The sequence below is a fragment of the Oratosquilla oratoria genome, chromosome 5 (assembly GCF_046742065.1).
Source record: "Oratosquilla oratoria isolate Oo_2021 chromosome 5, ASM4674206v1, whole genome shotgun sequence".
NCBI lineage: Eukaryota > Metazoa > Arthropoda > Malacostraca > Stomatopoda > Squillidae > Oratosquilla > Oratosquilla oratoria.
The window spans coordinates 85690873-85703372 of NC_134781.1; the positions used below are offsets into that span (position 1 = coordinate 85690873).

At 40.1% G+C, this 12500-nt stretch overlaps 2 protein-coding genes across 5 annotated transcripts in view; both read left to right on the plus strand.

Moving 5' to 3' along the window:
- The window catches only part of LOC143025631 (thioredoxin-related transmembrane protein 1), a 30194-nt gene extending 20967 nt beyond the window's left edge, over positions 1-9227 (plus strand). Inside the window, exons 4-6 of the mRNA XM_076185600.1 lie at positions 5299-5418; positions 5734-5808; positions 5923-9227. Of these exons, the coding sequence (XP_076041715.1) occupies positions 5299-5418; positions 5734-5808; positions 5923-6216 (489 nt within the window). The 3' untranslated portion in view covers positions 6217-9227. The remainder of the gene's footprint in view (positions 1-5298; positions 5419-5733; positions 5809-5922) is intronic.
- Positions 9228-9663: 436 nt separating this feature from the next.
- The window catches only part of LOC143025628 (alpha-tubulin N-acetyltransferase 2-like), a 57866-nt gene continuing 55029 nt past the window's right edge, over positions 9664-12500 (plus strand). For 2 of the 4 annotated variants that reach the window (XM_076185589.1, XM_076185590.1), the window contains exon 1: positions 9664-9995. In XM_076185589.1, the coding sequence (XP_076041704.1) occupies positions 9895-9995 (101 nt within the window). In that variant the 5' untranslated portion in view covers positions 9664-9894. The remainder of the gene's footprint in view (positions 9996-12500) is intronic. The other 2 variants (XM_076185587.1, XM_076185588.1) reach the window with 2 other exon arrangements.

The window sequence follows — 12500 nt, forward strand, 5'->3', positions numbered from 1 at the left end:
GCCTGGTAGTGAGAAGATTGTAGAGGAAAGGGAGTGCTTAGAGTTTTGGGAGGAATGTCAGTATAGTGGTATTGGAAGAAGGGAAGAGGATGGAGGGGAGTGGAGTATGTAGGGGATGGAATGGGTGGGAGTGGTTTCTATGCCTTTTTCTTTTTTGGCTACCTTCCATGTAAGGGGAAAAAAAGCCTTTGGTATATGTATGTATGTGTTTAGAAAGAGTTAATGATCTAGCTAATGGTGTTTAGGAAAAATCTCCAACATGGGTATATATGTGAGAGGGTGGTGGATGAAAGAGTGGTTGATAAGGCATTAATGGACACTGTAGTGGTATCCTGAAGAAGGGTAATAGGAGATATGGGTGTCCATGTTCTTAGGGGAGAGCGTGGGAAATGGTCAGATAATTTTTGTTGGTAGGTAAGTTGATAGTGGAGGACAGATAGAGAAAGAGGAAAATGGTAGAATGTAGGTGCTTGGAGTAAACTGTTTAGATGAGAATGAAAAGGACTAGAAGTACAAGAAGCTAAGAGAAGTGTGGAAGGTGGTGAATGATAGAGTAGAGATAGGAGTGGAAGAGGAATCGGGATGTTTCAAGGAGGGAGTGACAAGGTGTGCAAAGATGTAATGTAGGTTGAGAGAAGCAAGTAAATGCCTTGGGGAAGTAAAAAGTGTCATGAGAAATAGTTATTTGGGAATGGATGCAAAGAGGAGACTGTATGAAAGGGTGATTGTGCTGACTGCACTGTATCGGGCAGAGACCTGGAATTGAAGAGAGGCAGAGAGGAAAAGTTTAAATGTATTTTAGATGAAATGTCTGAGAAGTATGGTCAGGGTTACAAGATTGGTTAGTAAGAAACGAGGCGAGTAAAAGAATTGAGGTAGAAAAGGGCTGATGGGATAGTTTGGACCCATGGAAAGAATGTATGAAGAAAGATTTGTAAAACAAGTGTGGAAAGCAGAGGTGGAGGGAGTGAACTTGAGGGGATGACCAAGGATGAGATGGATGGATGGAGTGAAAGGGTATTAAGTTAGGGGGGAATGTCTTTTGAGCAAAGAAGGGAGAGGGCAGAATTAGGGGTGAGAGGAGAATGGCTGTTTATAGATGATATTGTGATGTAAGGGAGGGAGAGGGTGGGGAATAGGGAGTGGTTATATACAAATTATATTTTGATGCAGTCTTTGCATTTTTCTGCATAAGGGGATTGGGGTCACTGATGAAGTGAAGCAGCCATGCTGTGAATGTGGTGTGTTTTGCTGCGTTGGTTCTGACTCGGGGGAGTGGATGGGATACGGGGATAACCAGTCATTCATGAGGAGCAAAAATGAGAGTAGGAAAGGGTGGTGGACGGGATTGAAATGTGTGGAAGTGTGTACTTGCCTTTTGACTTGGCTACCTCCCTGGTACATTTACACATACATATACCAAAGGCTTTTTTCCCCTTACACGGGGGGGGGTAGCCAAAAAGAAAAGGGCATAGAAATCCCTCCCACCCATTTCATTTCCCATATACTCCACTCCCCTCCACCCTCCTCCCTCCCTCCTCCCTCGCTCCTATCTTGGCACCTCCTGGATGACGGGTCATCCCTGCATCCTGTCCACTGCCCTGATGGATTTCAGTGCCAGAAAATGCCAAGAATTTGAACTTGGTGATAACCAAAATGCAGAATGAAAAATGAATAAATAAAAAATGCCAAAGGCATCTTGCCACATCCTAAGGGAGGTAGCCAACCAAGGCATGCAGCCACCCATCCCACACCCATCTGTTTTCCCTGTTACCTTAGCTCCTAGTTGATAAAGGGCCATCCCTACTTCTTGCCCATTGTTTAGATCAGAAGCAATACATCAAGACAGTACATTTACTACAGGCCTGACAGCCAACACTAGTTTGCCCCCACTACTTCATTACATGGCAACCCTTCCTTCCAGTCCACTCGTTAGTGATTAGAGAAGACAAAGAGAAATCCTTGTTTGGCAGTTTATCATCTTTCAACCATCTCTTGCCCTCTTCCTTTCCTGTTCAACAGACATTCCCTTTTACCTAAGGATCCCATCACCCTGTGTACACATTGAATTACCATGGTGATATTACATAACCATGGTGCAGCCCCACTTTCACCTCCTACTGCTCGCCATTTACAACCTTAAAACATGGTTTACTACTTGCATAAAAACTGCCCATCCTAACCCATGCATCTTCAAAACCTCTCGCAATGCCTTCCTGTTGACTGTCATAAGCCTTCTCCAGATCCTTAAAAGTCTATTCAAGAGGCATCCTCACAATTTTAGAATCTTGCATGTTTGCCTTAGCACAAAAAATTGACCCATACATTTATGTTCCCTAAACCCACACTATATGTCCTCAGTTACTTCCACTATTCCCCTCCTGATCCTCTCAAATAACACCCTCATATATGCCTTTCAAACTAAACAGGCTGATCCCTCTTGAACTACTTTATATTTGTCCCCTGTGCCTTTGTAAAACAGAACTATAGAAATACTCCCCCAGTCCTGTAGCTCATTCCAGTCCCATAGGCTCACATTGAACAATCACAGAAGCCAATCCACCATAACTTCTTCCCTTTACATGACACTCCATTTGACACCCATCCAACCCAGGTGCCTTACTCATTTAATTTGTTTACTCTTAACATTTTTCTACCTCCCTTTTCCTCCTCCCCCACTTTTCCTCCATTCTCAATTTCCCCTCTACCAAAAATGATATTGCAGTCTCTCACTAAAAAAACTTACATCTATAAATCTAACAATCCACCCTTTGGGTACCTCTTTATAATCTGTCAATGGCCTTTCAACCACTCTTTTCTCCACCACCCATTCCCAAATATATGTGTGTTTGGCTCTCTTCTTAAACACTGTGTTTGCTATCATCAACTCCCTTTTTGAACACATCTCCAACATCATTGCTCCACTCTAATTCTTACCTTGCACCCTAAACCTTACTATTACTCTTTTGGCTCATCTCCTAGCATTGAGTTCCCCCAACACCAATACATATTCCTCCCAAAACTATCTAAACACTTGTTTAACCTCTTCAGTACAAGTCAAAATTCTCGCATGCAGCATTGGATGCCAAATGTACTATGCATTACACTACTTGTGTTCTAGAATATAAAGTCACTGCTGTATTACTCATTCTCTTTCACTCTGAATATTAATAACCACAGAAAACGTGATCAGACCAGTTCACAGAATTCAGGGGTCACTCAGCTACAACTATATACATACATACATATACCAAGGCTTTTTTCCCCTTACAAGGAAGGTAGCCAAATAGAAAAAGGCATAAAATCATTCCCACCCATTGCATCCCTGAATGCACTCCATTCCCCTCCACCCTCTCTCTTATCTTAGCACCTCCTGGATGACAGGTCATCCCTGCACCTTGTCCACTGCCCTGGGTCAGAGGCAGTGTCACAAGGCACAGCACATACATAGCAAGGCCGCTCAATTAAATTGGCAACCCTCCCTCTCCGTCCCAACTACAAAAAAAATATAATCAAGATGCTGATGCTGGCATCCTTGTAAACACATTCATGCCTCATGACACCTATGTAGGCCTCATCTTAAGGAGGTTAGATCTGTCCAAAACTCCTTTCCACTTCCCTTTTTGCAATACCAGAACTGTATGCACTCAAAATCCATAGCTCCCATCCTAATTTCACTGTCTCCCATATTATCCTCAATGACACTTCCTTCCTCTCCACTTTCCTATCTTATCAGTTTCAAGCAGAGGCACTCTCTCCCTAACCTACTCCTCACTCAACATGCTCCCTATCGCAGTCCCAAACTTAGACTCTCCCTTCCTTTCAACACATCAATCTTCCTTCTCACAAACAGTTGATATCTTCCCTTTTAATTGCATCTGACCACAACCGCACACATTTAATTACTCAGTTACCAGGGTTCTGGTTGGAGTCCTCTTGGATCCTTGTATGACTTGACTTTTTATATGATGAACATAGAGTGCAGGATCCCTAGTCCCCTCACCTCATCTCGTGTATCTTTTATAACATGCATGTGAAACATGGTGGCAGAATTCTTTTCACACTATCACAGGGGGATCCAGAAGGGGTAGTCATATACTATATACAAAGTGCTTTTTCCCACTGACAAGGGAGGTAGCCAAAGTCAAAAGGCATAATTCCACTCCCACCCATTTCATCCTCACACCTCCCCCTTCTCTTGGCTCCTGGATGACAGGTCATCACGTCATCTCGCCCATTGCCCTTGGTCAGAAGTAATGCAGCAAGAACCAGTACATCCACAGCAAGGCTGCTTCATGTAATCAGTGACACCCCCTCACCCTTTCCATCCCCTCATGCAGAAAAAGAGAAGACAGGGAGAAATCCCTTTGGGCTGCATCAAAATATCATTCACACATAACCACTCCCTAACCCTCCCCATCCCCCACCCACTTCCTAACCCTCCCCATCCCCCACCCACTCCCTAACCCTCCCCATCCCCCACCCACTCCCTAACCCTCCCCATCCCCCACCCACTCCCTTCCATGCATCACAGCAGGATCAATATACAACCATTTTCCTCTCACCCCTATCTTCTGTCTTCCCTTCCTTCCTTAACAGACCTCCCCCTCTTTCTCGATGCTCTTTTTACCCCCATCCATCCATCTCATCCTTGGTTCACCCCCTCATGCTCACTCCATCCACCTCTCCCTTCCACACTTCTTTTACCAATCTTTCTTCACTCATTCTTTCCATGTGTCCAAACCATCCCAATACTCTTTCATCAACCTTATCTCCCAACTCCTTTCCCACCCCCACTCTCCTCCTCATTTCTCACTGTATTCAGCCTAGTAACTACTACCCTACCATACTTCTCAGAGGGAGTCATAAAAGTGGTAATTGATAGGTTCAAGGAAACTCTGTAAAGGAGGGACAGCTGTAGTGCAAAAGTGTCATCATTCCTGTATTAGCCTATATATACCAAGTTTTTTTTTTCCTCCCTTGTAAGGGAAGTATTCAAGTCAAAAGGCAAGTACCCACTCCATCCTATTCCACTCCCATCCACCACCCTTTCCTCTAACATACATGAATGATGTGTGGCTTGGGTCTGGAAGGGCACCCCGTAAATACTCCCTAAAGTATTGGTTGCATGTTACCATGCAGTCAGTAACCCAGCACAGGGATAATCAGATTAATTACCAAGTCATTTGGCAGTAGGAAAGTAGTTTAGTTAGGAATCGTCATGTACAGTACAGAATAGATGTGGAGAATTTATTTTTTCTGTTGTGATTGATTAATTTTGAACTTTCTTTGTTGCAGCTGTCCATGGTACTGAGAGGTGTTCATTCCGTTCTTGTAGAAGAATACGGACTGCCTACTTGGGGTTCTTACCTCGTTTTTGCTCTTGCCACTATCCTTGTGGGTGCCTTGTTGGGCCTGGTGAGTATTTATTTTTTTCTTCCTTTCTTTTTATGTAAGTTAATGGAGCACTGGTACCAATTTGAAGTTTATGTTGAAATTGTGAAACCATAAAAAATAAGTGAAGGCTGACATTGTAAGGCAATATTTTTGCAGTGCATTTTTTTAATTGAAACTGAAAAATTAATATTCATGGACTGACATCATACAGCTTTTAATATATACATATTTCCCTTTCTTTGTATATCAAGGCAAAGTAGCTTTCAGACATTTATTTTCTGTTGCTTATATAGTTATAGAATAGCTTTATTCAATTTATTTATTTCTATCTTCCAGATTCTGGTTTGCATCATTGATTTCATGTTCCCTCCAAAGGCACCAGGACAAGTGCCCTTACCAACCATAGATGAGGTAAGACTGGTCATTTGTAGCACACTGCATGAGTGAAATCTTGTCCTTTATTCTTTTATGTTGGTAACAGTATGACTTCCACTGAATCACCCATTTTGTACTTACTCTTCACAGGATGGTGACATAATAGAGGACACTGTCAAGAGTGATGTTGTCAAGAAGGACGAGGGTGAGGAAGAGAAGAAGGAAGAGGAGGAAGTAGCTAAACAACTGAGTGGTGATGAACAGTCACAGGGTGAGGAGGAGGAGGAGGAGGAGGAGGAAGAAGAAGAGGAAGAGGGAGATGGAGAACAAGTGGAGGGAGAGGCAGAAGAGGAGGAAGCAGGAGAACCAGTAGAGAAAGATGAGGAAGGGGAGCCAAAGAAGACACAAGAAATTCGCAAGAGGCGACCAAGGAAAGCAGATTAGGGTGATTAATTAGATAGTTATGAAAATAAGTCAAGGCTTAATCAATTTGTGATCTAACTTTGCATTCACCTTTTATTCTCCTAATGATACAGCCTCAACCTTGTAATTTGATGTAACACATCTTGTCATTTCAAACACTAATCAAATCCAGGAAAAAAAAATATATTTCTTTAGTTTCTTTTTGTACATAGTAATCCAGTAGGGAATGCCTTCCAGCAGTTTTGTTAATACTGCATGAAGGGTTCATGTTCTTCCCAGAGTGCACAGAGTTATACAGGGATACATCCTCACAATGCATAGTCACTCATACACAAGTTGTAAAGGTATCAGTATGATCTTCCTTGTATAAAAGAAATGATTGTAAAAAGGCTTTGGGAACGTCGCTTTGTGTCACCTGGTGCATATGTCAAGTGATATTTAAGTTTACTTATGGAATTTGGATTTAACTGTGTTTCATTTATAGTAAATTTGTGTGGGGCACAAGAAGAAACTGTGATTTAGTCTTGACACTGTGCCACCATTTCAAGTCCCACATTTGTTTTTTGCTCATTTTTAGTTTCCTCTGTGTGAATGGATGATTGACTTCATATACATAGGCTCTTGTTATTGCTGCTTCCTTGCTACAGATGTCCTGTGCTGCTGCCTCCAGCTTTTAAAATAAGCAATATTGGTTAAATCTTACTTTGCTTCCAAATATTGTGCGAAAGGGACCAACAATAGGTACCTGCAAGATGGACATCAGAGAGAATTGTCTCCCTACTGCCTATCTTCAAAACCTGTCAACACCTTCACCTCCATCTGGAGGTGCAGCCCTGATAGGCTGGCACTTGATCTCTGGACTGGACCCAAGATATCTCTCTACCAACTTCAACTGTATTTCCTCCATCTTTTCACACAAGGAGAACTGACAATTGGTTCCAGTCTCCTACAAGCCAGTGACAGAAACAGTCCCACACTTGCAACATTGACAACAGTCCAAAGGTTTTCAGAGATCTATGGGAAGGCCCAAGGACCAGCCAGCCACTGTGGGCCTGCAGGGTTCCAGTCACTTTATTTTACAAAATTTCAATCTTACATTTTGTGTTTTTATTGGTATAAAACTAATTTTGTGATGTTTTGGAAATCGGGGACCACTGACAGTTACTTGCTAGTGATGGTTCTGCAAGATGGACAGCAGAGAGAATCATCTTCCCATTGCTCATTTTCAAAACCTGTCAACCCTTTCACTTGATGGAGGTGAGGGCTCACACTGTCTCTGGACCAGCCGAAGATACGTCTTTATTAACCCATTCAACTCCGATGACAAGATGTCTTGTCATTTGGTCAAATAAAACAAAAAATCATAAAACACCAAAATGTTTGATCAAACACCAGAAAAATATGACGCTCAGTCCTCGCTTCGCTGCGAGCGAAGCGAGGACTGACGTCATATTTTTCTGGTGTTTGATCAAACATTTTGGTGTTTTATGATTTTTTGTTTTATTTGACCAAATGACAAGACATCTTGTCATCGGAGTTGAATGGGTTAACTTAAACTATATTTCTTCTGCTTTTTCAAGAAAGGAGAGCTGACAACTGGCAAATGCTACCCTCATGTTATTGGCTGGTGCCACAGAGTTGTATAGTAATATAGCACTATCTATATACCAAGGGCTGCTTCCCCTTATAAGGAAGGTCGTCAAATCAGTCATGCACCCTTTCCCACCCATTCCATCCGTTTCCTTTAATCCAAGTAATATAGCACAGCTGTCCAAAATTTCTTCTCAAAGAGATCTAGTGTGGGATGAGAACAATTGCCATCCTTTTTGGGCTAAATTTCCAGTCGGTGGAACTAGGCAGCAAATGTTATCATTATTTATATTATTGCTATTGCAGTCTCTCTTACAAGGGGAAAAGGGCCGTTTGGCAGATGTAATGTTATTATTGAGATTATTATTTTTATTGTTATTATTTGGAAATCAATTATCAAGAGCCGTGGTGATGCATGAACTACTTGTGGTCACATTAGTGATATGAAGTTCCAGCATTTCAAGTCCCTGTGTTGTGTCCGCCACACAATGGTTCGTTCAGGTTTGCTTGCTTCAAAACCTTCATTAAAGTGGCATTGTACCATGGTTTGACAATGCTACATAGTGGATCCAAGTCCATGTGCAGTTGGTTATTGTGTGTAAATTTCATTGACCTGTCCTTGAATGCTGATTCCATTAGATTATAAAAATTAAGGTTAATCACTATGTGTGCACAAAATTTGTACCACTGTGGGGTACCAAAACTGTTGGCTATTCCATGACTTGGTACAAATTTCAGCTGCATTTCATTGAAAAGTACTTCTGTATTAGGAGTGTGTAGTGCAACTGGTTGCTGCAAGAAGCCTTGTGGAACTTGCACCAAGTACACCAAAATATGGACTTGTGCCTTCAAAACAACTGTGGCTTTATGCTACGGAAGATAGCAAGTACTAGGATGTGTGCAGGCCAAGTAGTACAGCAGACCAAATCTGTCATTGAGTAGATGTGATATACATATGATAGGCAGGCTATGGAAGTGTGTGAAGCATTAAGAAAAAAAAATCACTGTTGGGTAATATTTGTCTGTGCTACATAATAGCTCCAGTATGCTTCAGAATAAAGTATTTTTGAGCTACTGGTAGATATGACATTTTCAAGGTGATGTGCAACAGAGGAGTGCTGTTGCAATAAAATTGTCTGGTTTAGACTTTAAACGCTTTTTTGACATGTTCAACAATTCTAGCGATCAATTTAGAGGCTTTATTACATGATTGTCTTCATGTCCCAGCTTCAGTTAATCTTCACATGAAGTATGTCACCTTTAGTTTCAGAGAAATTCAGTTCATCAGATGTTTCTTCTAAAATACCAGAAATTTAATGTAGAGAATAACGTGAATCCCGCATAGTCTGGTTTTGCTGTCCACAAATTTTGTAATCTGTTTGCGTATCCAGCCACACCTTCGATGTTATTTTGTAAATGAACACTTTTTACAAAATATACAAGTGTTTTTTTTATCCACTACATTTTGGTACAGTAAATAGTAATGTTTAGCAAAGAGCGGCATTTTTTTTATTGACCGTCTCCCTGGCAATACGAGTCGTTTACGCTGTCGTAAGTTGGTTTTCTTACACCCCTAGTTAAATACTGGTGAACTGTCGGCCGAAATGCCATCCTACCTCAAGTGTAATAATAAAAAACTATTTTTACATCACAAAAGTTAAGAGCACGCAGTTTCATGGCAATTACATGAGATAGAATAAAACTGATTTCAATGCACTCGATGCAGTAAAACGTTGACTAATAAGCTGCCAGTTTTCGTGGGAAATGTCAAAATAATCTTGTGCAGTAATGTTAAGGTACCTCATTTGAATCAATCTGTCGCAAATAAAAATAACAAGAAAAAACTACATTTGTTATTGTTAGTAGTACTAGTATAGTGTATAACCTCGACTGATCATGAAGCAGGAAGTAAATTTCAATCGGCTGCTACTTGCTCCAACTCCGTTTTCTATGATTGTCTGCATCGATCACATTTGTTGTGGTGCAAAGCTATGTCGTCTGCTCTGTATATGCCGCAGTGAACGTCATTTTGGCGAGGAAGACGGTTATCCACAGCAGGTCACACGCCAGTTGAGTTAAATATTGCCAGTTTGAAGGAAAAACGAAGCTATGGAGTTTAAATTTGACGTAAATGTCATTCTACAAGATGAAATTACGAAAGTGGATAATACGCTCATACTTCGAGGATGGCAGAGTAAGACAAGGAACAGGTGAATATTTATATGATAATATTAAAAATGTTTTTGACACATTGTAGATCGTATTTCGATGGAATGCCAGTGTTTTGTGAAATGTAAATGTTTTTACACAATACAGGTCACGGAAGATTTAGATGATGAAGTTATGGTTTACGGTAGGCTTTGAAGGCGTGGTAAGTGAAAGTGTCCCATCTAGGATTACTTTTTCTAGGCAAAGGCTGAGGCTTTAAAGGGCTACAGCGGGAACTCAATCAAGAAGAACAGCAACAGCACAATGGATAAGCACAATATGCTATGGTATATGCATCACCAAATAGCTTAAAAACTCAGAAAATGATTATTATATGCATACTTGGGTGTGAAAGTGAATTTAATATTTCTCATAAAGCTGGCAATTAGAGGAAAGTCCACAAGCTACTATATTTATGAATTATTGAAGTTAATATTCCCCTAGTATTTGTCGTAAATTGATGAAAAGGATGTATTAGATTGGAAATTGCTTTTTTTGAGTTGCAGTTAAGCCATGGAGATATGTAAATTTTTATATTGATAGTAGGATAATTGTATGTTATCGCCAATAATGAGTGCTTATTATTTTCTTTTATTGTGTGTGGTCATTTCCATTTTTTCTTGTTTGCTTTTGAAAATTTTATAATATGAAATTACTTTTGGTTAAGATATGCTGGAAACTTATAATTATCATCCTAATGTTTATGGAAAAATAGTATTTGATATAAAAGGATAGAGACGCTAGTAACCACAGTTCATAATAATGAAGGGTAGAATGAAGGCACCTTAAAGGTGGCAAAATGGAGGGTAGGTTGCACTAGCAGAACATCAGGATTTCCCAAGAATGGAATAGTATTTGTTATACATAGCCTTCCTAATCATGCAGTTGTCGCAGTTTATGGCTCTTTAGTAATCTCTTATAGGTGCATGCTACGCATGTGAAAAATAAAGTTATTTTTATATTTTTGTGTGCAAAGCATGCAACTACTGCAGATAATTACAAAACTACAGATTAGTGAAGCTATATGTTTTGGGATGATACATAACCCTAAGCTTATGATATGCAAGTTTGTTTTAATGTTTTGGCAAAGGTTCTTCACCTCGTATCAATAACCATTGGTTATTATTATTTGTTAATGGCAATCTTTTGTTGAAAATAGATACAGTAGGAAAGATAAATGGTTTGAAAGTAAAATTGAGAAAAAAAAGGTCAAAAGCAAAATTGAAAAAGTGAAAAAAGAATAAAAAGTTCAAAAGGAAAATTGAGAAAGTGAGAATCTGTATGCACACTTGTAAAAAATACCCCAAAATTTACTGTTATTCTTGGTGACAGTATTGCAATAAAGTAGTTGAGTCATAGGCTGTAAACGAGATATTTAAGGACCAGAAGGTCTCTTGTCTTGCTCCTTTGTAATCCTTTGGTAGGAGAAAGGAGGGATAGTAGAAGATCAATATTCTTGAGTAGAGTTAAATCCTTAGTAAAAAAAAAAGAAAAAAAAAAGTGGTGCATGACTGGTCCATAGTGGGTGTTACTGTGCTCCCCAGAATGTTGATTGCATAATGTGCAGTCTGCCCTATACAGGGTTAGTGGGATAAGAAAACTAGATAATGCAAAAGTTTTGAGAGGGCAGTGTAATGGGTTTGTACAATATACAGTTAAGTTGGGTATGGATTTGATTTGATTATTTTTTTTTTTACATATGACTTCATATTTTCAAAGAGCTTGTTTTGTTGCATTGTGAGTGAATTCATAAGGGGTTAATTACCAATAGGAATAAATGCGTTCCAACAACTTTTTGTGCCTACAATAATTGTTGGGATGCTTACATATTGTTTACACCTTATTCATTATGGGTGGAGTCAGAAGAAAGTAATTTTAAGCAGTTGAATATGAAATTATGCAATGAATGCGTTGTACTATGATAATATGCCCCACAATCCCATATGTGAAAACAACATTGATTAGTGTGTTGGTGTAGGTCCTTGGATGTGGTGATGCAGTTTTACTTTTTAGTAGTAATTACACTTGTTTGTACACATAGTGCTGTAAAGCAATCTCACTTTTTCACATTTTATGACTCGCCTGGGAACCACTGTGGCAGAATTCTTTTTTCCCCTATCACAATAGAAAAGAAAAGGTGGACTTAAAGAAGTGTTAGGGAATGTGGGAATGGTGAGAGTGAATGGTTTAAGGAAGGCGGGGCTGTGTTATGTCACCATGGCTGTTCAATGTGTACATGGATGGGGTTGTATGGGAGAGATGTGAGGGTGATGGGGAGAGAGTAAGAGGAACTGGAGGGAAGTGGGAGTGACGCAGTTGTGTGCTGATGACACGGAGCTTGTGGCTGGTCAGAGAAAGGTCTGAAGCAGTTGTTGATTGAGTTTGGGAAGGTATGTGATAGGAGAAAATTGAAAGGAAATGTGATGCGATGTACAAGATAATTGGAATTTAAGGGAGGCAAAGAGGATAAATTGGAATGTGATTGAGAAGAATGGCAGGGGTAAGGA